The following is a 24,079-nucleotide window of genomic DNA, read 5'->3' as shown; positions in this document are numbered from 1 at the left end:
AAGCCAAGGTTTGTGAAATTGAAGTTTCAGGAAGTTTCACAAAGCTGTGGTCACAGATCCACACACATAGATCAACAGTGAACATTCTGGAAGAAGCCTCAAATCTCATCAAAACCAGCCATCTGATCGTTCTACAACTCTGTCCAAGACTATCCACTGTCAAGTCGAGCTAAGACCTCCTAAATGTCTGGATTTATGTTCCCTGGTTCATGCTGCCCTGTTTATGTGTGCATAACAATCCCAAAGTAATAACACCACAGCCAGCCTATCAAAAATCACCCAGTGTCAGGGAAAAAAAGTAATTATGGCTTGCCTCTGTAACTATCCAGCACTGTAATGCAGAAGCTCATTCTTCAGTTACTATTTCAACTTCCTTGTGTGGAAGCTGAATCTGACTCTTACTCACTGCCCTTCTTCACACTTTCTTTTCAAAATAAATAATTTTGAAAAAGGAAAAGGACTCTATGCGGTTCAGGAAGTTCAAAACCCACACAGTAAATCACCCTTAACGAAAGCAAAAGAGTACATCTTTACTTAACCTTTTCCTGGCATGCAGGAAAATCTTTAACCCATACTCTGGATTAATTTACTTCGGGGTAATGGTTATATCAGTATATCTTCCCCTAGCCAAGTGATCACAAATTTGAGAAATACTTCTAAATATTTATATTCCTTTACCTGTGACTCAGTACAAAGCAAGCACTTAGACTAGTTTTCCTACATGGTTTAGGTAATCCTGTGAAGAGTAGAGAGCTGGACTCAGAGAGCCCTACAGGTTCATTCCAACTTGAGATATTCCACGATTCTAATTCCAGAGGCTTTCAAGCCCCCATGGAAGACAGATAATTAGCTTTTGTCTCATTAAGAGTAGCAGCAGCTTGTAAGCAGAAGAACAAGGGTTTATGAGGCAAGTCAGTGTAAAGAGCACTGCTATATTCCAGCAGGTAATTTAACCTGAGAAAGTACTTTATCTTGATTCTTTTTTTTATTAAGCAATGAAAACATAAAAACAATTTTATACATTTGATAAAAATTATTCCATTTTCTCCAATTGAGGGATTCTTATTAAAAAATAGTAAGAAAGTTGGACATGGGATTTACAACTGAGTATTAGATAAGTTTATTTTTACCACCTGTTTCAGGTTTGAAGATTAAACCCTAGATAAAAGCTACTTTGGTAGAAGATGCTGGCTTCAGTGATTTAGATATAGAAGTGCAAATACAATGGAACAGTTCCATTATTCTGTAAAAACACCCAAATAAACCAGGATCCATTTCCCTCTCTTCTCTTAAGACCAGATATATCATCATTAGACGTCATCACAGGTCAAAAAAACCCCAAAAAAACCTTGACAGACAAATCTAGAGTTGCAAAATGTATCTACAGATTTATATACCAATGTTAATAGAAAATGTTTTAACAGAAATTCAGCAGTCACAACAGGAAGTAGATTCCAAACTCAGCATGGAGACTCCACACATTTTTGGCTTCTCAAAGCAAATCCGCCTTCTCATAGGTCTTTTCAACAAGGGTTAACAAGTTCTTCAAATCAGCTGACCGATGAATAGCATTCAAATCCTTTAAAAGGTCCTTCTGATTCTTTACCTTCAAAATTTCTTCCTGAAGAAGAATGATAGACAACAAATAAAAAAACAGCTTTTGTCAAGTGCAACAGGAATTTCACTTTCATGTAGCCCAGCTACAGCTAAAACAAAAAAGATTCAAAGTCACAGAACGAGTCTTCCCTCTAGCAATTACAGACATATTTCAGAAATTACAAGCTCCCTTGGGCCATAGGGTTTCTAGGAAAAGACATACGATGTTTTATATCCTAAGATCACAGAATGGTTTGGGTTGGAAGAGCCCTTAAAGACCAGCTTGTTCCAATCCTCTGCTGTGGGCTGGGACACCTCCCACAAGGTTCCACTATCTCAAGTTGCTCAGAGCCCCATCCAACCTGGCCTTGGACACTTCCAGAGATGAGGAGTGTTTTAGGATTTCGTCCTGATTTTAAAACATAAGCATATAGCTCTCAATGAAAATTAAAAAAAATTAAAAAAGGAAAATGGAAACTTATTCAAATTTTCTGAATTTTCAGAATTACTCCCTCTGACAGAGGTTAAGGGATAAAAGCACATTCAGTTGCCTTCCTCCTCATAACCAAAGTGTCTCTGAAAAGCTAAATATGCATTCCACATTCACCTGCAAAGTGGGTGCCTGCAAACTCCGCTGGGGGAGTTCTGGGAGGCGGAGTGCTCCACTGCCGTTTTCCTGGAATACCTAGAAAAAGAAGAGAATGAAAAAATCCAAACCCCCAAATATTAGGCACACAAGTAGGAAAATAACCTGTCTGTCATTATCCAACTTCTGAAACCAAACTTCGTAATTCTGCAACTGAAATTGGGAAGATTAAGAAGATCCATTCCCAAAGGCAAATGAGGCCCTCCTTAAACAACACTGCCTGAGAAACAGTTTGTTTGAGAAAGCTCTGGAAATTAGCTCCAGGTTGTAGGAGTACACAAGTATTTATGAGAAATACCTTCCTGGCATTTTTTTCATCTTCCTCTAACTGGTTCTTGAGCACCTGGATTTTGTACTGCAGCTGCTGTATATTTTCCTCAATGCGCTCTGCTGATCTCTCTGCTTCAGTTATTTCTTCCTGAAATGAAACAGACAAAAAACCAGAAGAAAATTTACTTTACAGATGGTGAGTCTTTCCCACAGAACATACAGAGTCACTGAAAATAACATGCAAAAAGAGGCAGAGCTTTGCAGCAAAGGTGGGTGACAATGATGAACACTGGACACTCCACAACAGCACAGGCACAGACAGCAGCGTGGTAAGGTAATTTTTTCCCTTCCTTGCTTTTCATACCTGCAGCTGTAGCAAAGACTCCTCGTTTGTCTCAAGCATTTGTTTCTCTGCCATTTGAAGGCTCAGGATATTCTTCAGGTTGCCCAATTTCCCCGGAGGCACCTTTAAAGTCCTGAAACTTCTCAGCACCCTTTAATTACAGAAAAAGGAAAGCATGACTTGTTTGGAGTTCTTCACAAAGCAAAAAAAAAAAAACATTATGGGAAAAAACTAATCTCACTATTTTAAACTTAATCTCATAATTTTAAACTTAATTGCTGCCAGTGAAGTAGAAGACTGTAGAGAGAAAGAAAAACACCCTTGAATTGTTTTCCAAAATCATGTGGAGTAGGTGTCCAAGGAAGAAACCAGCAACAAGAAATCCCAAAATTCTCATGTTTGCTAATGGACTGACCTTGTGTGGTTTATATTCCACTGGCCTTGACACTCCCTGACTATAAAATTATATTAATTAATATTTTCCAAGTATTTTCCCAGTTCTGATCCTTCTGCTTTTCAAAGTAAGTTCTAAGGGGAATATTTTTTGCTGCAACCAAATGATGATTATTTTAGTAAAACCTGGAAATGCTTTTATGACACATAATATATAAAACTCTATATATGTATCTAAATATAACTATATATATTTAGATATGTGTATGTCAGAGAGAGAGCTTTAGCTCGCCCTCAAAGTATGGTTCAAAACAACTGGGTAGAAGAAATCCCTTCTCTCTCTCTTTTTTTTTTTTTAAATTTGTAATTTCTTACCTTTCTTTCAGTACATTGAGGTGCTTCTGAACATCATCTTTACTCTCCCTCTGTTGGGACAAAACAGATCTGGAAAGCAAATATAGGCAGAATTTCCATCACAAAGTCTGCAAGCACAAAGAACATGTCAAAAATCACACTGACTTCCAGTTCAAGTAATATTATGATTTTTACTTTGTTCCTTGAGGAAACAAAGAAGAATCACCAGGATATTTGGCACTTACAGTACTACTGAATCCACCATATTTTCCAGTAACTGCCTACTGTTCTCTGTGAGAGGCTGCCAAGAGCCTATTGCAGCCCGGGATAGCTTCACCTTTTTTGAAGAACCATTTTCTCCTGTTATCACAAAGGAAAAAAGGAAAAGGTATGACTTGTCAATCCTGGACAGACAGCTTTGTGACTCAATTCAGTCAGATTGGAGTTAAAGGTATAAAACAGTTCAAATTTAACAGGAAAGAACAGGACCCTACCTGCAGGGGAATAGTCCTTTGGTTTCTTAACTTCCCTTTGGACTGTCTGAGGGACCTGCTGAAGGGAGAAATCTACAGCAAATGTGGCAATTTTGAGACATCCTCTGCTGTGCAATCATTCATCTACTCCTATGAACTCACTATGCCAGCATCTGACAGAAGTCTTTGACACTGACCACAAACAAAAAAAGCTTTATTGAAGATTGCTCAAAAGAGCTCTTCACACCGGGCATTTCCTCGAGAGGACTATGCTTAGTCAATGAATTATTCTCTATAAGTTCTAATTTAAAAAATGGGAAAAAATACCTTTTTCCCCTTCCCGCCCCCTCCCCCAGTTACTTTTCTACTTTGTTTGATGCAAAATAATGAATACCTGTCTTTTTTTACTTTGTTTTTTATCTTGTTCATCTGCTCGCTTTTTTTTGCTGGAAGGCCCTTGTTGATTTTGTGATTTTAAAGGACTTTTTGCTGATCTCCCGCCAGCTGGTTTCCCCATTTTATTGGAAGATGTGTGGCGAGGTTTCATTATCTGTAAACCAATGGGAATAGGAGGAAACAAAGACAAAATTAAAATCCAGCAATTATAACCCAGACAGTGCACAACACACTTTAAAAAACAAAATTAAGTAAATTGGACTCAAGCCCCAAATGAGCCTAAATGAGATTAAATGTTTGAATATTTGCTAACCTAGAGCCCAAATCCTGTAAATTTACCTAAATATAGGACCACTAAAAAAGCATCCCCATTTGGAAGATATCTCTGCCCATAGCAGGGAGTTGGACACAGATGATATCTAAGGTGTCTTCCAACCCAAACCATTCTGTAATTCTATAATTTATCTTTCTAATTTTCAGTACAGTCATCCAATTACCAAGAACTTTTTACCTTAACACCTAAATACAGTGGTCTCTGATGCAGTTTAAACCTAGTTTCTTTTTTTACTATAGAGACAGAGGGAAAAGCAGTCACTCAGAAGGGAGTAGCCACAAACCCCACCACCCTTCTCGTCTCTAAAGCACCACAACTCGGATTTATTCAGTTTTTCCCTCACACCCTCAGGCCATTTTTTCCTTCTCAGGTCCTGTCACTCAAGTGTCGAAATTGCCAGCAGCCAAATAAGCCCCGGCCGGGTTAGTGAGGCCTAAAACAGGTATATGAATTATATGCCAGGTAAATAAGTTCCACACCCGCTAAATAAGCCCTAAATCAGGTAAGTAAGCCCTGCCCGTCCTCGTCTCCGTAACAACCGACGTTGTGGGACAGCTTTCACAGCGGACCGCAAATAGGGCACGGACTACAACTCCCGGCACGTATCGCACCTCCCCCCCGCAGCCTAAGACATTCACCCCATCGCAGTGCATGCTGGGAGTTGTAGTCCTTCACACCCATACCCCCTCACATCCCCAAATGCCCGCTCCCCCGGTGCTGCCGGATAGCATCACGGATAAGACCTCCACAAAACCCTTCCTCTCCTCCCGGCTCATCTCGCTCCAAGTCTCACCTTCCCGGCGCAGCCTCCCCCTCCTCGGCGCTGCCGCCACTCCCGCCTCAGCCCGCCGGGACGTTACAAAACAAACCCGCGCTCCCCGCGGCGCATGCGCAACGCGGCTCCCGCCCACCGCGCGTGCGCGGGGTCTGCGCGCTGACGGCGGGGTCGGTGACAGGTAACGGGGGGAGCGCCGTCCATCCCTGTCCTGATCCTGATCTTTATCCTGATCCCTTTCCACGTCCCTGACTATGTCAGCCCAGAGCCCTGCCCCTGTCCTTGTCCTTATCTCCTATCCCAGCTCCCGGCCCGGCCCCCCGTCCCCATTGGCCGCCCGAGGGGCGTGTTGGAGGCGGAGAGCTCAGCGTTCCCGTGCGGCCGTGGGTGCTGAGGGGGAAGAGGTGCGGAGAGGGGGTGACAGGGCGGCTCTGGGGTCCTCTTGGGGTGCGGAGATGGGAGATGGGCTGAGAAGAAATGTCTGAAACTTAACAAGGGTAAATGCAGTTTCCAGAAGCGGGGCAGTAATAATCCTGGCGTGTGTTAGGAAGAGCATTGCCAGCAGGAAGGTGATCCTTGCCCCTCTGCTCAGCCCTGGGAGGCACATCTGGAGTTCTGTGTCCACTTCTGGTCTCCTCAGGACAAGAGAGACATGGAGCTCCTGGAGTGTGTCCAGTGCTGGGTGGCAAAGATGATGGAGGGACTGGAGCATCTCCCTGCCCAGGAAAGGCTGAGGGAGCTGGGGCTGTTCAGCCTGGAGAGGAGATCCTGAGAGGGAACCTCATCCCTGGGTGTCCCTGTGTGCAGGGAGGGTCAGAGCAGGGCCCAGGCTCTGCTCCAGGGGCCCAGCAATGGCACCAGAGGAACGGGCAGGAACTGATCCCAGCAAGTTCCACCTGGACAGGAGGCAGAACTTCTTTATGAGCAGTGACCGAGCACTGAACTGATTGTGCAGGGAGGGAGTGGAGTCTCCTCACCGGAGATATTCCAGAACTGTCTGGACACAACCCTGTGCCCTGAGCTCTGGGATGACCCTGCTTGAGCAGGAAGGTTGAATCAAGTGAGCCACTGTGGTCCCTTCCAACTTGACCCATCCTGTGACCCATGCAGGGGTGTGGGCACAGCTTGCCTTCCATCCTGGCTGCAGCATCACATCCCTGCAGGGCCTGAGTGCTCCTCAGGAGCTCCTCTGTGCTCCTCAGGTTATAGGCATACCGCACTTAGCATATATATTATCAAAGCACCTGTTTGGAGGGTGTTGCTTCAATGATACAGGTGCTTTCCAGTTTTATGCAGGATTTCTCATAAAGTTGTCAAGGAAGTGTGTATTTCTTGGGAGTTCTGAAAGAGATGAGGCAGTGAGGAGGTGACTGACCCTTGGAGCCAATCTGTAAAGGTTTTGTTTTTGTAAGGAAGTGCAAGGATAAGGTGTGGAGAGCAGAAGCAAAGGAGCTTACAGCTTTTAGGAGTTACTGAACTCAGAATGGTTTGAGTTGGGAGTTAAAGGTCATCTAGTTTCAACACTCCCTGCCATGGACAGGGACACCTTCCACTATCCCAGGTTGCTCCAAGCTTTATCCAGCCTTGGACACTTCCAGGGATCCAGGGGCAGCCACAGCTTCTCTGGGCAACCTGTGCCAGGGCCCCACGACTCTCACAGGGAATTGTTCAGATTATTGCCCCATTAGTCTCATACATAGTGGGACAAGCTCTTCAGCTTGTTTTGTCCCTGTGTTCTCACACTTTTTTTTTCTCCTTTCTTTTTCAACCTATATCTAGTTCCTGTCCAGCCCATCTTCTTCAACGTGTATGATTATATCAGCGATTTTCTGACAGCTCACTTCCTGCAGAGCACTTCCTTGATTTTGGGTACTGGGAAGAAATTCTTCCCTGTGAGGATGGTGAGGCACTGGCACACATTTCCCAGAGTAGCTGCCTCATCCCTGGGAAAGCATCGCTCTTTGACATTAAGGAGTTCCTAGATGAGAAGGATGTGAAGGTGAGAGGGCAGCTGGCCGTGCCATCTTCATGCCTCACACTGGCTCCTCAGTGACTGATTAGTGACAGAGATGCTTAGGGACTGAAATAAGTTACACATCTCAGATGTGGATGTAGATAAGTTGTGAGAATGTTTTTCTTGGTTAGAGGAAAATGTAGGATTTTTCCTGAACTCTGTTCCTGGTTGAAAGGCAAGAGGAAGGGCTGTCTGTCAAATCAGTGCATGAATATCACATTTCATTTTTCTCCTGAGGGATTGTTTTGGCTTTAGCGAACCGCTTGACCTCTCCGTCCTCACATCTCCTCTGTTAGGTGCACATGATAATTCAAAATATGTTTTTCTTTTGCCCAGCCTGCCCCACACTGAGGAGAGCCATGCTGAGGGCCGGGGATGCCGTGCTGCGGCTGCGGCCGCGCCACTGCGCGCTCCTGGCCTGGCGCTCCCTGCACAGGCAGCCGCTGCACCCCGAGTGGGCTGCCCTGGCTCAGAAACAGCTGAAAGGCAAGAACCCAAAGGATTTAATTTGGCACACCCCAGAAGGGATTGACATCAAGCCTCTATACTCCAAAAGGGACACAGAGGACTTCCCTGAGGAGCTGCCAGGGATGAAGCCTTTCACTCGAGGGCCCTACCCCACCATGTACACGTACAGGCCATGGACCATCCGCCAGTATGCTGGGTTCAGCACAGTGGAGGAGAGCAACAAATTCTACAAGGACAACATCAAAGGTGGGGCAGCTGGTCTGGGAAACAGCACTGCCTTGTGAACCAATGGGGGGCATGAATTCAGTCAGTTACATGGCAAATGTGATTATTCTGCTTTATGAGTTTGGATTTCTGATAAGGTCTTCCCAGTGGCCCTTTCTTTCTTTATTACTGGGAAATTTGATCGGTTCTGGAAGTGCCTTTGTTTCATTTTGCTGTGGAGAATCAATGTTAAATGCTGATTTTAGTTATTGTACCTTAACACATAGACATAATTTGGATCCATCCCAGAGTTCAAGCAGCTGAGATCACGGAGCTGAAGCAGAAGTGGTATCCTGGGTTTGCTGATAGCACAGCCCAGTCACTGGTCAGGGGGAGAATGCCTGGGAGCAGCAGAGTTTTGGGTTCTGCTTTCAGGTTACAGCAACAAGAGCTCTGGCTGTCCTGGTCTCTGCTTTATATGAATAATTTTCTCTTACTTCAGATTTACAGATAGCAATGTGCCAGTAGAGCTAGAGAACAGTCTGTATGTGTTTAGTTTGTGATAAGGAGAAGATAACGTGACAGAGTTTATGACACTTCTGTTCCTAGCTAAGCCAAGCTGAGTTACATGTATGAGGTCTTATACTGCCTGTCTAGGCATATTTATAATTTGTGGGTGAGCTGTTATTCAGCAACTTTTAAAGCACAGTAAGGACTACCTTTTTGGCTTTTTTTTCCCCAGTTAAAAACTTTCTTATCTAAAGTTTAAGACTACTAGACCTTGGACAGGTTTGAGGAGGGAACAGTGTTTAACATCAAAATTGACTTTGCCTGAATCATCATCCAAGCCTGAATCATGTAAAATAGAGTAAATAAACTTAGATCCCATCCTAATGCAAGTCTGTTCAACCCTTCTGACTATCTCTCTTTGTTGTTTTTTGGGTTTTTCCTTTTTTTTCATGTAGCTGGCCAGCAAGGATTATCAGTTGCTTTTGATTTAGCCACCCACCGTGGGTATGATTCAGACAATCCCCGAGTTCGAGGAGATGTTGGAATGGCTGGAGTTGCCATCGACACAGTGGAAGACACCAAAATCCTTTTTGATGGAATTCCTTTGGAGAAAATGTCAGTTTCCATGACAATGAACGGGGCAGTCATTCCTGTGCTGGCTACATTCATTGTCACTGGGGAGGAGCAGGGAGTGCCTCAGGCCAAGCTGACAGGGACAATCCAGAATGACATCCTGAAGGAGTTCATGGTCAGAAATACCTACATTTTCCCCCCAGAGCCATCCATGCGGATCATTGCTGACATCTTCCAGTACACCTCAAAGGTATTAATTGTTTAAATGTGTAACTTCTGTTATTAGGTTAACTGGTTATGAGGCACTTTGGAGAACAAAGAAAAGATGGGAAGGCATGTCATAGAGAAGGGTAATGTGGTTGTGGAAAGGGCCAGTAGGAGAAGTTAAGATCCAACAACACTTACCATATAAACTTGAAGTTTGAGTCAGACCAGATCTGCAAACACATCTTTGTAGAGAGGGGTTGTATTTGCAGTCAAGGAGGAATTCAGAGAATGGGCTGGAGCACCTCTGCCCTGGAGTCAGGCTGAGAGAGCTGGGGATGTTCAGCCTGGAGAAGGCTCCACTGCAGACCTCACTGCAGCCTTTCAGTACCTAAGGAGGGCTTATAAAATAGATTGAGAGCAACCTTTTACACTAGTAGTGACAACTTTTTACACAGATAGTGACAGAACAAGGAGGAACATTTTAAAAGAAGACTTAGATTAGATGTTAGAAGAAATTCTTCCCTGTGAGGTTTTGGAACCTCCGGGTGCTCTAGGCACCTACACTGTCGGGTTATTTTTTTCAAAAAGCCAAGCAGCTAACAGTTGCTATAAAGTTATTTATTAGCACATTAATTTTAAAGGCAAAACCAAAGCAAAGCAGTGGCAAAAGCACATGGCATAAATGCAGGTGGCAAAATGCAATGGCATAAAGCCATGGCAGAGAGCACCAACTTTCTTTACTGAATGTTTTTTTATAGAAACTTTTTAACTAGTTAAGACACAAACTTGGACCACTACTTCTTAACTCATTAGAATTTCAGTTTTTTAGCATGCCAGGCTATGTATAGAGTAAGTACGTGGCCTATCTTGTTCTAATAGAAAAATGTAAGCAATATTCTTAACTCTAACTCTGTTATGTCTGAAGCTAGGTTCTTGGAGCTTCAAAGGGAACACTAGTATGTTTTTTAACTTTTACTAGAACATGTACTACTTCTCAGGTATCAAAGACCTTTTACTTACTAAAAGCAATTAAAACTTATTCCATTTACTTACTTACTTACTCACTCCATTTACTCACTTACTCATTCCATCCAAAGGCTTTAATTCAATTCCTGCATTCTAATCTCTTTCTGAAAGATTCAGAGAGACTCCTGACTTACTAACTCCAACACTTCCCTGTGAGGGTGTTGAGGCCCTGGCAGAGGTTGCCCAGAGAAGCTGTGACTGCCTCATCCCTGGAAGTGTCCAAGGCCAGGTTGGATGGGGCTTGGAACAACCTGGGATAGTGGAAGATGTCCCTGTCCATGGCAGAGAGGGTTGAAACTAGATGACCTTTAACTTCTTTCCAACTCAAACCATTCTGACATTCTGTGTGAATGTTGATGGAACAAGTATTTGATTCTCCCTTCTTCTGTTATAACCTGTTGTATCTTTTTTTTTTTTTTTTCCCAGTATATGCCAAAATTTAATTCCATTTCCATCAGTGGGTACCACATGCAAGAGGCAGGAGCTGACACCATCCTGGAATTAGCCTATACCATAGCAGATGGCTTGGAGTACTGCAGAACTGGGCTTAAAGCTGGCCTCACCATTGATGAATTTGCACCTAGGTGAGTTCAAGAAATTTGCAAGTATAAAACTCGGTTTTGGTAAAACCTCTAGAGTTTCATATCAAATTCAGTATTTTTACACATACAAGCAAATAGGAATATTCCCATCATTTATGAAAGTACATTAATCAGAGACCTTGCTGTAGGGCTTCTCCATTACTGATCCAGAGTTATCAGAATGATTCAATTTTATATTCTGTTCATGTTCTTCTATTACAGGCTTTCTTTCTTCTGGGGAATTGGTATGAACTTCTATATGGAAATAGCCAAGCTGAGAGCTGGGAGGCGGCTGTGGGCTCACTTGATTGAAAAAATGTTTAAGCCCAAGAATTCCAAATCTCTTCTGCTGAGAGCTCATTGTCAGACTTCAGGCTGGTCACTCACTGAGCAGGTTAGATATGGGACTCTCATCAACCTCCTTACTTAAAGGTGTTCTTGTGGTGTGTGTCTTAAAGGGGGCTAATGGTGTTACTCACAAAGGTGCAGCAGCTGTTCTCTCAGTCTGACAAATGCACACACTGGCACTGGATACACCTTTATGTCAATTCAGGACTCAGAGGATGAAGCTCTCTCTTGGATTTGTGAGTTATCCTTCCAAAATGCAGTGCAGTCAGCAAGTAGAGACACTTTTTTCTCAGGATCACTGGCTTGAGAATTCATTTGAGCAGCCAGGGGCGTCATTCATGCCCCTGATTCTCAGTGCTGAAGAGAGAAATCATGGTTACAGCTCATCTGCTCCTTTGAAACTGGGTGCACTCTCTGCTCTTCCTGCTGAGTTACATTACAGCAAGGAGGTAAATCATTGGAGTGCACACAGTTTCCCAGGTGAGGTCAGAGCTGGGTTTCAGCTCTGATCCCAATGTCTGCTGCTCAATCAAAGTCATGCACTAGGAGTTATTTTTAGGTTGGGATTGCAACCGTTGTTGACTACTGTGCCTTGTTTGTTTTTATTTTTTGGGGTTTTTTTTAAAGTAAATGTAATGTTTACTTACATTGCAACAACACAGTAAAACTAAAACAATGGAATTTTCAAAGCAGTGGTCTCTGTGGGTCCTCCAGTTAAAAGTATTATGGGAGTCTAAAAATATTATTATTACCAAATCTGTATTCAATTGTCTTCCAGTGTCCATCTGCCTAGATCATAACTCTTCTTGTCTTAACATTGTGGTTTATCTTAATATAACTTCCCAGTGTGCAGTATTTTCTCCTTATAGGTTTCAGAGGGCAAATATACTTCACATGCCTTTAGATAGGTATCTATTCATAAATTATGTTTTACATTCTTACTTATCCAAATCACAGTTTTCTATAATTACCTCATGTGATGATGTCATTAATGAAAATATTTAAGCACATTTAGTTCCAAAACACATCTTGACTAGTAATTTGTCTGACACATGTGCTGTTCACTGCTCCAGGAATTCTGGATTTGGAGGATGGAAGACATCAGGCCTCCTGTTCCATGGTGGTTCTTTGAAATATCACTGAATATAAATTAGACTTTGATTTGTTACTGTGAGCAGTTTACTCGCACAGTGATCATTTTGGCTTTCTTTATGGATTAATCTCTTTGTTACGATACCAACAAGTGATAAATCAGTTTGATTTGGTTTTTTTTCAGCTTTTGTTCTGATTACAATGTTTCAGTGGAGAATTTTGCATTTGTTTCTTTGCAATAATGACTAACCTGCCTCAGCCCCGTGGCAGAACCACTGAGCTTCAGAGCTGCCCTTTTCCTTCCAGGATCCCTTCAACAATGTCATCCGCACCACCATCGAAGCCATGGCTGCCGTGTTTGGAGGGACTCAGTCTTTGCACACCAATTCCTTTGATGAAGCCTTGGGGCTGCCCACAGTGAAGAGTGCTCGCATTGCCCGCAACACACAGATCATAATCCAGGAGGAATCGGGGATTCCCAAAGTGGCAGATCCCTGGGGGGGGTCTTACCTCATGGAGTGCCTCACCAACGATGTCTATGAAGCTGCTTTAAAGGTCAGTTTGCAAAAACTTCTCTGGGAAAATTTTAGGGATAGGAGTTGTGAGAAATGTCTTCTAAGGGACTGTTTGATAAATTGGTGACTTCTAATCAAGAAATTATTTTACACTTTTGCTTCAGTGATGTCTTTGTAAATAAACTATACAACACAGTTTAGAGCACAAAACTGTATAGAAAGGGTTTAATGAAGGTGTGGGTAGTAGCACAGGTACAAAGATCAATTTTTAAATCTTGCTACTACTCACTATCTCACTCCTCTTCATTTCTCAGCTTATTGAGGAGATAGAAGAAATGGGTGGAATGGCCAAAGCTGTTGCTGAGGGGATCCCCAAACTTCGTATTGAAGAGTGTGCAGCCCGGAGACAAGCCAGAATTGACTCTGGTAGGAGCAGGGGGATTAAAGAAGGGAAAATTGCCAGTAGAATACTTCAGTATAAAGGTTTTTTACACACATGTTTATTGTGTTTTTTTATTTCTCAGTTTAGGAGTAGCAGCTTGTGAGTGATAGAACAAATGGTGATGGTTTTATGTCAGTGAAAGCTCTGGAAAGAGACAGCGTGTACAAAATACAGCACCAGTGTGAAAAGTCTTGCTTGACGAGTTCAAGATTAGATTAGACAAAGCAGTAGAAACACCATTTTAAAGGAGTGTTTGGAGCCTTCAGTAGTGAATCGCTTATTTCTGATAGGAGCTTTAAGCTGTGATTCCTGAGTTTAAAAGCAGAAATGCCACCAGATGGCGATACTCACCGTAGCTGGCCAAATTCCTGGGTTTTCTGGAGAGCTGCCCGTTTTTCCTGAATGGTCAGATCATAGCAGAGGATGATACAGCTCCTTGTCTGCCATACATATGTATATGTACTCACAGAGTAAGTATTTGTGGAGATATTTATACATGTGTGCTTAAAACTCTATTCCACTTTTTGTAATCTGCATTCCAATAGTAATCCAGGGAAAGAAACTGGGGATTACTCAGACATGAATTATATGGAATTCTTTGTATGAAGAATAAATTTGAAGCAGATCTTAATTAAGACTAATAAAGAATGATCAGTAAAGTTCTGTGTTTTCTCTCGTAAGGTAAATTATTTCATGTTGCTTCAAAGAGCATATTAATGTTATCAGGCACTGCAAATAAAAATAGCTGATAAATCCATACTGACTGAAACCTAAAATAAAATTTTCCAACATGATAAATTAATTTTTATGCACGTGGAGTAGTTTTAGGTAGGAGCGTTACTTTCTTATTTATCTGTTAAATCAGAAAAGTAAATGCAGAGCAGGAGACCAGCATTTCTGCTTAGTTCTGTCAGATGCACTTATGTAAGCTTTAAAAGAGAAAATAGCCAATGTATTGTAGGGACTCATTACTAAATAAGTTTGCAAGATAAATATTGTTCAATTTTTTTTCTGATGCAGTATTCACTGAGTTGAATTTTCATGCATTTAATCTCGCATTAAAAATTCTGAAAAATACATACTTAAATCTATTCTATAAGAGCAGATTTTACATATTTGAAATTTATATGGTTATATAAGCAAAGCAATGCATAATAATGCTAAAAATCTTCTTGTCCTGCTAACATTGTGTCTTTTCACAGTAGTTTGCAAATGTGTTCTGAGTTTCTGGTGTTTCCACTGGAAATAGGGTCTGAAGTAATTGTTGGAGTGAACAAGCACCAGCTGGAGAAAGAGGAGGCAGTGGAAGTTCTGGCCATTGATAACTCTGCAGTCCGTGCCAAGCAGATCGAGAAAATCAACAAGGTGGGAACAACTTTCTTAAAAATTAATCTTATTGTAATTGCAGACAGAGATTGAGTAAAGGCAGCTTGCCAGATGTTTGACTTTCCAGAGTGGACTGAGAGTCCACTCTGGTCATTAGTGGAGTAACTGGAATATATATCTGTATGTCCAACCTTCAAAAACTGAGAAAATAAGATAGAAAACATCTATGCAATGTTTTGCTCTATAAGCTTGTAACATTGCTTAATCACTCATTGTTGAGTGCTTCAAGTGCTACTGAGGGTTACAGAACCGAAATCAACATCCACTTTCATAATCGTGAAAATGTAGATAAAATTGATTTAGGGTTGTGTTATGAACTTGTACACGTTTTAAGGTCCAAGATACCTTCTGACTTCTAATCTCATTGAAATAGGAAGTGGATATTGACAATTCCATATCCAGAATTAATATTTGAAATTAGACAGTCTTCCACACTTCCCATTTCACTTTGTGGTTTCTTTGAGCTGAATCTCTCTCCTGCACTTTAGGTGAAGGCCAGCAGAGACCAAGCAGCAGCCCAGCAGTCCCTGGCTGCTCTCACACAATGTGCTGCCACTGGGGAAGGCAATTTACTTGCTCTGGCAGTGGAAGCAGCACGTGCCAGGTACTGGGGGTGGGGTTGAACAGCCAATTCTTGTTTAAAATCGATGCTTCATTTTCACCTTTTAACTTTTCTTGGGTGTGGTGTCAGCAAGATTGGAGTTGTGGGATTTTTCTTTAGAGGTGGAAATAAATAATGGCTGCAGTTTCACATTGTAAGATGCCCGGGGTCGGCGCCGGGTGAACACACTGCGATCCGAGTTCAATGGCTCCGGACCCCCCAATGTTCACAAAACCGCCTTGGTCAGTCCCGTTTTTATGCAGCTTTTCCTAGCCCGGAGCAGAGATCTTTGACTTCTTTTGCTATTTCACATATTCATGTAATATTCTTTTTCTGCCATGAGCTGGACAAAACCATATTCTGGGAGACGATGAATTTCGATGAAGGCCGGTGTTGGTTTAGGGAAGCTGGTATTGAGATGTATTTCTTTCTCGATGGCTCTGGTTATCTTAATCGTGGGTGCTTGTCGGGTGCTCATCGTTTGGGTGTTTCCAAGAGAGCCATCTCCACTGCGGCCACATCCATTCACTTGTTAATCCGGGCTGCCCTGCTCTTGTTAGCTGTTACAGTGTTGTGGTTTTCTTCCTGATTTCTGATTTTGTTTTATTCATACAGGCACTGTTTATTAACTTTTCACGAATTATATCATATATTACATTACCAGTTCCAGTAACTGGGTTTCCCTGTCACTCAGCTGTTTCATGGGTCAAGGAGTTTAAGAAGTGTCTGAGATGTGAAAATGGATATTCACAGTCTCATCATGCTCTGTTGCTTCATCTTTCCTTGCACCACTGATGGGTGTGAAAACATTTTTCGGCTGAAGGAGAAATCAGTTTGCTTAGTCAGGCAGAGTTGTAAGAAATGTTCTTGAGCAGTGTAAGGCATCCTTAGAGTCCAGTGGAGCAGTTCCTTTTTCACCCAAGGTGCTTTTGAGGCTGTTTTCTTTCCTGTTTCAAGGTCAGCATCAGTCTCTAGAATAGATCCTGCCTGTCTGTTCCATAATTAACTAAATGGCCCAAATATGAACAAACCAAATTCACTCCTTATTGGGGTGTTGCTCTGTTTTTACTGTCACATCTCGAATTCCTTCATTCCCATTCCTAGAATACTTAATAACTGTGTTTTAAATACATTTAACCACAGCCCATCAGGAACCTCCAGCAGTATGTGTACATTTGTCTTTGAACAGGGAAGGTCACAGGAGGGCAGTGTTGCAATTACAAGGGATTCGTATCTTCTGTACCAAAACTGACCAGTTAATCCTAGTTTCTCTCCTTGTCTACTACTGACAAACACGAGTAGAAAAGTTAATGTTGTTATTCTAACCCAAGAAACAAGGCAGATCTGAAATTACAGGGAATGAGAGCAGTAACTCTCTTCTGTGCCTCATGTTTCATGAGAAGCCCCATTACAGGAAAACAGGACAGGTTTTGCCAAATTCTTTCTCTCCTCCCTCACCTACTGTGCTGTTTTTGTGTCCCTCTCCAGACCTGTAGTTCAGTGATGGAAAGGGAAGGCAGAAATGCAGCATAGCTGCTTGTGCTGCTTCTTTTTATTTTTCTGCCCAGTCTGTGTCCTTGTAGTATTTCCTCCCCTGATTTTGCACTGCTGCCTCTGCTGCCTGGGGAAATGCAGAGAGGAGCAGCAGCAGCTGAGGCTGAGCAGACACAGGGTGCCAGCTCTAACAGGCACATTACAGTCATTGACCTTCTCCAAATTGGTATTTAGGCTCTGCAGCTGATTTTGAACCACTCGGATAGAGTCACACACAAATACAGACTGATAAAAAAGACTCTGTTAAGAAAAGAGGCTGTATTCCTGGCTCCAGAGACAGCTGTTCAATGGTGGATGCATATGTGGCAGAGATTAAAAAAAATGTTTCTTGGTAAACAGCAGGAAAGTATTCATCAGTAGTTTAAAAGCAAAACTCCTGTTATTACTTAAAAAGCTTTAAAGATTTGCAGAGATTTGAGACACAATTTTCAAAATACAGGGATTTCAGAATCAGTGTCTATAGAAGAAAGAAGTGTGTTTCATTTCTGTGCAGTACACAAAAACAGCTTCATCCCAGTCACCAGGTTATACCTCATTTATTTTTCATTTGTAACACAAATATTTCATTCACACTTTTACATAGTAAGAACAGAAAAGCACACCACAGCCACGCTTGGCTTTATTTAATACTGAAGTATACTCAGATACTGCTTCTGCAAAAGAGGAGGAGAAAGATTTATTTAAGCTTAGTTTTCTCTAAAAGAAAAAATGTGTTTTATGCCATTGTAGCCCTTCACCACACTGCCAAAAGTAAGCCCTCAGTGTTTGTGCATGGAGTGTTTGGGCTGCAATCTGTCTGGCACTCTGAAAGGGAGTCAGTGTTTCTAGACATTGTTTTTTAGTCTGCTGCAAACTTGCCTTATAGCCTTGGGGAAGTCACCTTACCTAATGCGCTTTTGCAGTTTACTTTTCATTCTTTGTTAGTAATTACAGAAAGCAATAATATTAATAAGATTATTTAGATCTCCTGAAAATCAACCTGATGACACAAGTGATTAACAGTGAGTCAAACAGAATTCCAGAAAGCCAGGGGAGGGCAAATGACAAAAATGGCCAAAACAGCATCAATAACATGAGTTAAAAATGTGTGTTCCAGAGTGATGCTGTCTTTAGGCAAAGCTGGCCAACTGTGAAACGTGATACCAGAGATAAGAGACCACTGCAGATGTCTGAGCTGGACAGATCTTGCTTATGTGATCACAAATGGATTTCTAACATTTTACCTTTGCATAGTTTAAATTTATAACTAAGTTCACTGAGTATGAATCAGCAAAAGAGCAAATTAGTTGGGGTGTCACAGGAAGTAAAACATCTCTGAAATTTACTGGAGGATTCAGCAAATGCAGCAGAAATCCATGTCTTGTTGCTTTGGAGACGTGTGGCAGATTGCACGTGGTAGGAATCAGTAGCTGCTGAAACTGCAAACAGCAGAAGGAAAAGTGAATACAGCTCATTTGGCATCTCCTTGTAAGAGGAGTGTGGACAGCAAAGTGCATCTTGTCCAGACTTTCCTGAGCATTGTATATAGAAGCTTTAGAGAATGCTTAAGTTAATTTTGCCTCTGAGTAGCTTGTAGTTAAATCATGGAATTATTTAGGTTGGAAAATTCCTTTAAGATCATTGAGTCCAACCATTCCTGCAGCACTGCTAATCTTGGGGACTAACCCATGTCCCCAAGTGCCACATTTACACAGCTTTTCAATTCCTCCAGGAACTGCAACTCCACCACTGCCCTGGGCAGCCTGTCCTAATGCCTGACACCTGTTTCTGTGAAGAAATTGTTCCTAATATCCAATCTAAACCTCCACTGGTGCAACTTAAGGCCATTTCCTTCTGTCCTATCAGTTGTTACCTGGGAAAAGAGACCGACCCCTACCTGGCTTCACCCTCCTTTCTGGGAGTTGTAGAGAATAATTATAATGTGCAGGAGAAAATACGAATTCCAGAGGTTTGAAGTGTACTAGCTTAATTAGTTATATACTTAATACTGCTTTGGTGTCTATATTTGTAAGTACACTTTGAAAGTGGCTTAGAAGAGCAATATTTTTATTTCCTTCCTTTGACAAAGTTTGCAGCAAGTCGTATTCATCAGAAATTTTTAATTGCTTTGTGACAGAGGCTGTTTTTGCTGATGTTTGTACAAGAAGACAGCACAGCCTAGTCTGCTTCTCACTTGTGCTACAGCAGAAGTATTATTTCAAACACGTACAATGTGTCCAGTAGCAAACAAAACGTGTCACTTGCATGTAAATAAATTTCACAGATCCGTCTGTATCTCAGTGAGTAAAGGAGCTGTGTCAGGAGTAGACGAGAATAAACACTAAAACAAAAGCATCAAGGGAAAGGCAAATAAATTCCTTTTAAAATGTTAGGTTTCAGTCTCTTCTGTGTGTCCTTCCTTTTTTTGTCCCTTCTTGATTTATATTTTGTGTTTTAGTAAGAGTCCAAATGCAGGATCTTTCAGTCTGAGCCTCCCAACAAAAATCCCCATTCAGAAAATCTTATTTAATTTTCTGAAGCATTTTGTCATTTCTCATTGTCTTGCCAGCTGTAAATCAATTCTCACATGAGCAGTATAGTATTTTCTTAAAAACGCCTTTGCATGTTCTGGCAGTGGGTGGCAGTGGGGTGAGTCGGATGGTCAGAGTTGCAGCACTGAAAGGGAAACCAATGTTAGTAAATTTGTCCAGCAGCAAGGCAGATGGTTGGTCCAGTGATGTCTGTTTTCATTTCAGCCTGCTGATAATACAAATGTTTTTTGTCTGTGCCTCAGGTGCACCGTGGGGGAGATAACAGATGCCATGAAGAAGGTGTTTGGGGAGCACAAAGCCAGCGACCGCATGGTGAGCGGGGCCTATCGCCAGGAGTTTGGGGAGAGTGATGAAATCCTTCATGCCATCAAGAGGTGAGAACTCTTGCCAGGTAGCCAAATGTATAATAGCCTCACATTTAATCCAGGAGATACATGTACTGTGCCCTTAAAAAACATTGCCCAAACCTGAGTGACATCCCTGGGGTAAACAATGACCTACCAAAGCACTCTCTTAAGCAGGGAAGTAGAATGACAAGGATTAAGTACAATAAGACAAAGTTAAATCTTAATTGAAGTTGTATTTGCTTGCAAACAAAATTCACTGAGGTGAAGTTATGATTTCAGGGTTTTCTCAAATAGCCTAAGCAGCCACAGGATTAAGAAGCTGAGAAACATTGCCTGAAATCCCTGTACATTGGGTTGCTTCTTTTAAAGGCTGTGTAATAGTCATCTCTAAAATATTTCCAGCAGTTCATACTACAAAACCTCTTTTTGATCTACCCACAAATTGTTCCAGCAATTTCCCTCTTACTGTTGCTAAAACTATTGCTAAAATCTGTCTGGATATCCACTTACTTGTCCAGTCTTTGGGTGTTACTCATACCCCGGTGGAGAAGGCATCCGAAGATGTTGGCATGTGTGAAAACAGTTACCTCTTGGGCCTTTTCTCAGCTTCTGCCTTTACTGCTGCCCTCAGGGGCACAGAGCCTGAATTGCTGCTGTGGGAGATGATGCAGCACAAATCGATGCTCATCAGTCCCTGCTGCGTTGGGGTTTACCCATTAGAGTTCAGACTCTCCTGAAAGGGATTTACTGATGCCTTTGCAGTGGTGATGATTAACTGAATTGAAAGTAGTTGTGCTAGGAAATGTCACCATTGTTCTTTTATTGTAACTATTTAAATATTTTTAATTAGCTTTTTTGTGAAAGAGAACTGAACTAACCCTTTGGAAATCAAGATGTAGCTCCTTTTCTTACATAGAATCACAGAATCATTTAGGTTGGAAAAGACTTTTAAGATCAGTGAGTCCAGCCTGTAGCCACAGATCCTGGTGGTACTTGAATGATGAACAGTAAGGGGACAGGTTAATATTGCTGTGATTACACAGTAGCATCAATATAACAGAAACATGAATTGCCACTAGCCAAAAAAAGAGGGGCAGTGAAACGAGTGCACAGAATAGGAGATACAATAATCTTACATGGACAGATTTTTGCCCAGTGTAATGAAAATGCACAATGTGACGTCCAGGACCCATCTATGTGTGAGTACTTTTGAAATAACAGGTTGTAATTATTCTTAAAAACTAAAAAATGTGTTTTGGTGAGTTGTAATTCAGGTCTTTAAACCCTCAGCGAATTCAGTATTTTACCTGTTAGAAAGCAAAAGAATAGTGGAAGATTTTTTTAAAATAAAGAGTATTTTATTTTTGAGGGTGGTAAATACAAGAAGTGAGTTAGTAATAACATAACATGAATATTAACATAGGATGCAGACTGCACAGCCAAACCATGACTTTGAAGATTTTTAATTTGATGAAATTACACTACACTTTCAGCAAGTGCCTTTTTTATGTGTGGAAATACTTCCACCGATTCTCAGTGACATACACTGACAGAATGTGTGTTTTCAACCAGAGTTAACAAGTTCATGGACCGTGAGGGCCGCAGGCCTCGTATCCTGGTTGCCAAGATGGGTCAGGATGGCCACGACAGAGGAGCCAAAGTCATCGCCACTGGATTCGCAGACATCGGCTTTGACGTGGACATCGGTCCCCTCTTCCAGGTAGGACTGAGCAGCCCCCAGAGCATTCCCGATGCATCCCTTCTCCCTGGAATGCGTGCTCAGCCCCCGGGCTGTGGCCGTGCCCTGTCCCACCGCTGTTTGCACACAGACCCCGCGGGAGGTGGCTCAGCAGGCCGTGGATGCAGACGTGCACTGTGTCGGGGTGAGCACGCTCGCCGCGGGGCACAAGACCCTGGTGCCTGAACTCATCAAGGAGCTCAATGCCCTGGGCCGGCCCGACATCCTGGTCATGTGTGGAGGAGTCATCCCCCCTCAGGTATGGGCAGCATCATTTGCATCGAGCTAAGACACTGGTGTATCTCTGTCTGAGCTGTTTCCTCTGTTCTGTAATATCAGAGCACTGAAGGCTCCTCTGTACAGTCACCACAGCCAGCACAGGTCTGTAAGGTGGGATTCTCCTGATCTGATTTTCTGTACAACATGCCCTGGTTTAACTTAGAGTGTTTGTGGGATGGAATATGCAGCTCTGTTGTGAAAAGATGAGCTTCAGGGAGATGTTACTTATGTTCTGTTTTTTTGCATCACCAGTCTTTGCATATCATCGGTACAGGCTGGCTTCTGTCTTAAGAGACCTTTTGACTTCAGGCAATGGTTGGAAAGAGCCACAGGCTGCACATCTCAGTCACTTTTCATCCTCTCTTCACCTTCCCCATCATCAGGCAGGGGTTGCCTCTCATTCCATCTGCTTTCTCCTAAACTGTTGAGCAGTTTGTTGAATACCCTTGCAGTCAGATCTGTGCTTTCATCTCTAAATTTTCCTTAGCTGATGCACAATCTGCCTGTCCCCATCACCTGACAGCCTTCCTCTCTGTAGAGTGATCCAAACTAATTTTGCACATAAATCTCCTGTTACTCTCTTTTTCCACACTTCTCCGTTTTCTAGGCAGTTAAGTAAGTATTCAGGAATGACAAAATTCTAAACTGAACGAAAAAAGCTCATAGTATTTTTCTAGGAGACAATTTGTGTTCTGTCCAGTATCTCTCAATGGGATGCTACTACCCTGTGGTTGGTAAAGGTGTAATATATCCTATATAGAAGAAAAAGAGAATACAGAACTGCTTCCCAAGTCTTTTTGATCTTTCAGGACAGTCATAACATTAGATTAACTCTTGATTGCAAGAGACCGCTGGTAGTCATCTGCTCCAAGCCCTTGTTTAAAGTAGTATTTTCAAAATTAGAAGTTAGTTCAAATTTAGGTTAGGTTATTCAGACTCTCATACAGTTGACTTTTGAATACTTTCCAAGAATTGCCATTAGTCTGACTCTAAAGAAATAAACTCTTTCCTACGGATATTTTTTAGTATTTTTTTTCCACCTTCTAACTTCCACCCTTTTCCCATTTCCTTGAAGCTGTGCTGCCTCTCTCTGGGATTTGTTGCTTTCTCAGGCCCAGCATAGAGGACAGAGCATGCCCCAGTTATAAATCAAATATCAGCTGTTTTTTTCACTATTAACTATAAACCTTAAATCTCTTTTCCAACAGGATTATGACTTCCTGTATGAAGCCGGTGTTGCCAATGTGTTTGGTCCAGGCACTCGTATTCCAAAAGCAGCTGTGCAAGTGTTGGATGATATTGAGAAGTGCCTGGAGAAGAGGCAGCAATCCATGTGACTCTGAAATGTCACAACTCAGCAGCCTTACACTGACCACTTGATTGTCAGCAAGGGAATGGCCAACCACGAACCTCTGCTCCCACTGCCCCCTGGCCTCGTGTTTTGTGCTTTCTAAGAAAGTTCTAAACTCTCTGCTTGTTCTATTTGAGGATTATTTATATAGGTACCCACAAGAAAATTTTATCCGTAGAACTATGACTTCAGGAAGTGAAGGGAATTCAAATAAGTGTGTTTGGGTTTTTTTTTCCAGATATACTGATAAATAAAATAACTGCTGCAGCTCTTTGGTTGGTCTGTTTTGCCTGATCTTTTTTGCATGCAGAGAACTTGTTTTGAATTTTTTTGGCAGTTATAGTAGACCTAGAAGTCTTCAGGCAGGATCACTCAGCCAGCAGAGATGAGATTGAATCCAGCAGCACTTTGATTTGAGAAATGGTGGCTTCTCAGGGAAGGGATACAGCAGAGTGCACAGCTGCTCCTATACAGGATACTGCCATGTACATCATTTGTATCTTATTAAGCCATGAAATTAAAAAATTATGGTTTATCTACCTATAGTGTTATAAAGATAGTTACATTGTGGCTGGCCCATCCCTGGAAGTGTTCAAGGCCAGGTTGGATAGGGCTTGGAGCAACCTGGGATAGTGGAAAGGGATTGGAACAAGATGATCTTTTAGGTTGATTCCAACCCAAAACACTCTTTGATTCTATGAAGTTGTTCATCAAACAACTTGTTTTACATTT

The 24,079-nt window shown here is 42.1% G+C and overlaps 2 protein-coding genes across 5 annotated transcripts; one reads left to right on the top strand and one right to left on the bottom strand.

The window, feature by feature from the left end:
- Positions 1–966: 966 nt before the first annotated feature.
- On the bottom strand, positions 967–5,734 carry CENPQ (centromere protein Q). Of its 3 annotated transcripts, none has more exons than XM_088162525.1 (9): positions 5,599–5,734; positions 4,470–4,625; positions 4,097–4,154; positions 3,848–3,962; positions 3,624–3,692; positions 2,877–3,006; positions 2,541–2,660; positions 2,204–2,281; positions 967–1,621 (listed from the first exon to the last, which is right to left on the bottom strand). In XM_088162525.1, the coding sequence occupies exons 2-9, from the start codon at positions 4,620–4,622 to the stop codon at positions 1,493–1,495; spliced, it is 852 nt and encodes a 283-aa protein (XP_088018651.1). In that variant the 5' UTR covers positions 4,623–4,625; positions 5,599–5,734; the 3' UTR covers positions 967–1,492. The 3 variants fall into 3 exon arrangements, with proteins under 3 accessions (XP_088018651.1, XP_088018653.1, XP_088018652.1); XM_088162527.1 differs by having other exon boundaries at positions 4,097–4,151; XM_088162526.1 differs by lacking the exon at positions 5,599–5,734 and adding an exon at positions 5,285–5,303.
- On the top strand, positions 5,693–23,618 carry MMUT (methylmalonyl-CoA mutase). Of its 2 annotated transcripts, none has more exons than XM_014872920.2 (13): positions 5,693–5,761; positions 7,931–8,308; positions 9,232–9,599; positions 11,009–11,166; positions 11,386–11,557; positions 12,910–13,158; positions 13,433–13,544; positions 14,810–14,925; positions 15,435–15,550; positions 19,875–20,006; positions 21,552–21,699; positions 21,809–21,976; positions 23,205–23,618. In XM_014872920.2, the coding sequence occupies exons 2-13, from the start codon at positions 7,954–7,956 to the stop codon at positions 23,331–23,333; spliced, it is 2,223 nt and encodes a 740-aa protein (XP_014728406.2). In that variant the 5' UTR covers positions 5,693–5,761; positions 7,931–7,953; the 3' UTR covers positions 23,334–23,618. The 2 variants fall into 2 exon arrangements, with proteins under 2 accessions (XP_014728406.2, XP_088018650.1); XM_088162524.1 differs by lacking the exon at positions 5,693–5,761 and adding an exon at positions 5,937–5,984.
- The last annotated feature ends 461 nt before the right edge of the window (positions 23,619–24,079 follow it).

This window comes from Sturnus vulgaris, chromosome 3 (genome assembly GCF_052056855.1).
Source record: "Sturnus vulgaris isolate bStuVul1 chromosome 3, bStuVul1.hap1, whole genome shotgun sequence".
Lineage (NCBI taxonomy): Eukaryota > Metazoa > Chordata > Aves > Passeriformes > Sturnidae > Sturnus > Sturnus vulgaris.
Note: the sequence above shows the minus strand (reverse complement) of the source record. Positions and strands in the feature narration are given on the sequence as shown.

Excerpts from the sequence above, each read along its gene's own strand:
- CENPQ (XM_088162525.1), bottom strand. The coding sequence starts at position 4,622 with ATGAAACCTCGCCACACATCTTCCAATAAAATGGGGAAACCAGCTGGC. Across the intron at positions 3,693-3,847 it reads ATGGTGGATTCAGTAGTACT|ATCTGTTTTGTCCCAACAGA; the intron begins GTAAGTGCCAAA and ends TTTGCTTTCCAG. Across the intron at positions 1,622-2,203 it reads TGCAGGCACCCACTTTGCAG|GAAGAAATTTTGAAGGTAAA; the intron begins GTGAATGTGGAA and ends ATTCTTCTTCAG.
- MMUT (XM_014872920.2), top strand. The coding sequence starts at position 7,954 with ATGCTGAGGGCCGGGGATGCCGTGCTGCGGCTGCGGCCGCGCCACTGC. Across the intron at positions 13,545-14,809 it reads ACAAGCCAGAATTGACTCTG|GGTCTGAAGTAATTGTTGGA; the intron begins GTAGGAGCAGGG and ends CACTGGAAATAG. Across the intron at positions 14,926-15,434 it reads AGATCGAGAAAATCAACAAG|GTGAAGGCCAGCAGAGACCA; the intron begins GTGGGAACAACT and ends CCTGCACTTTAG.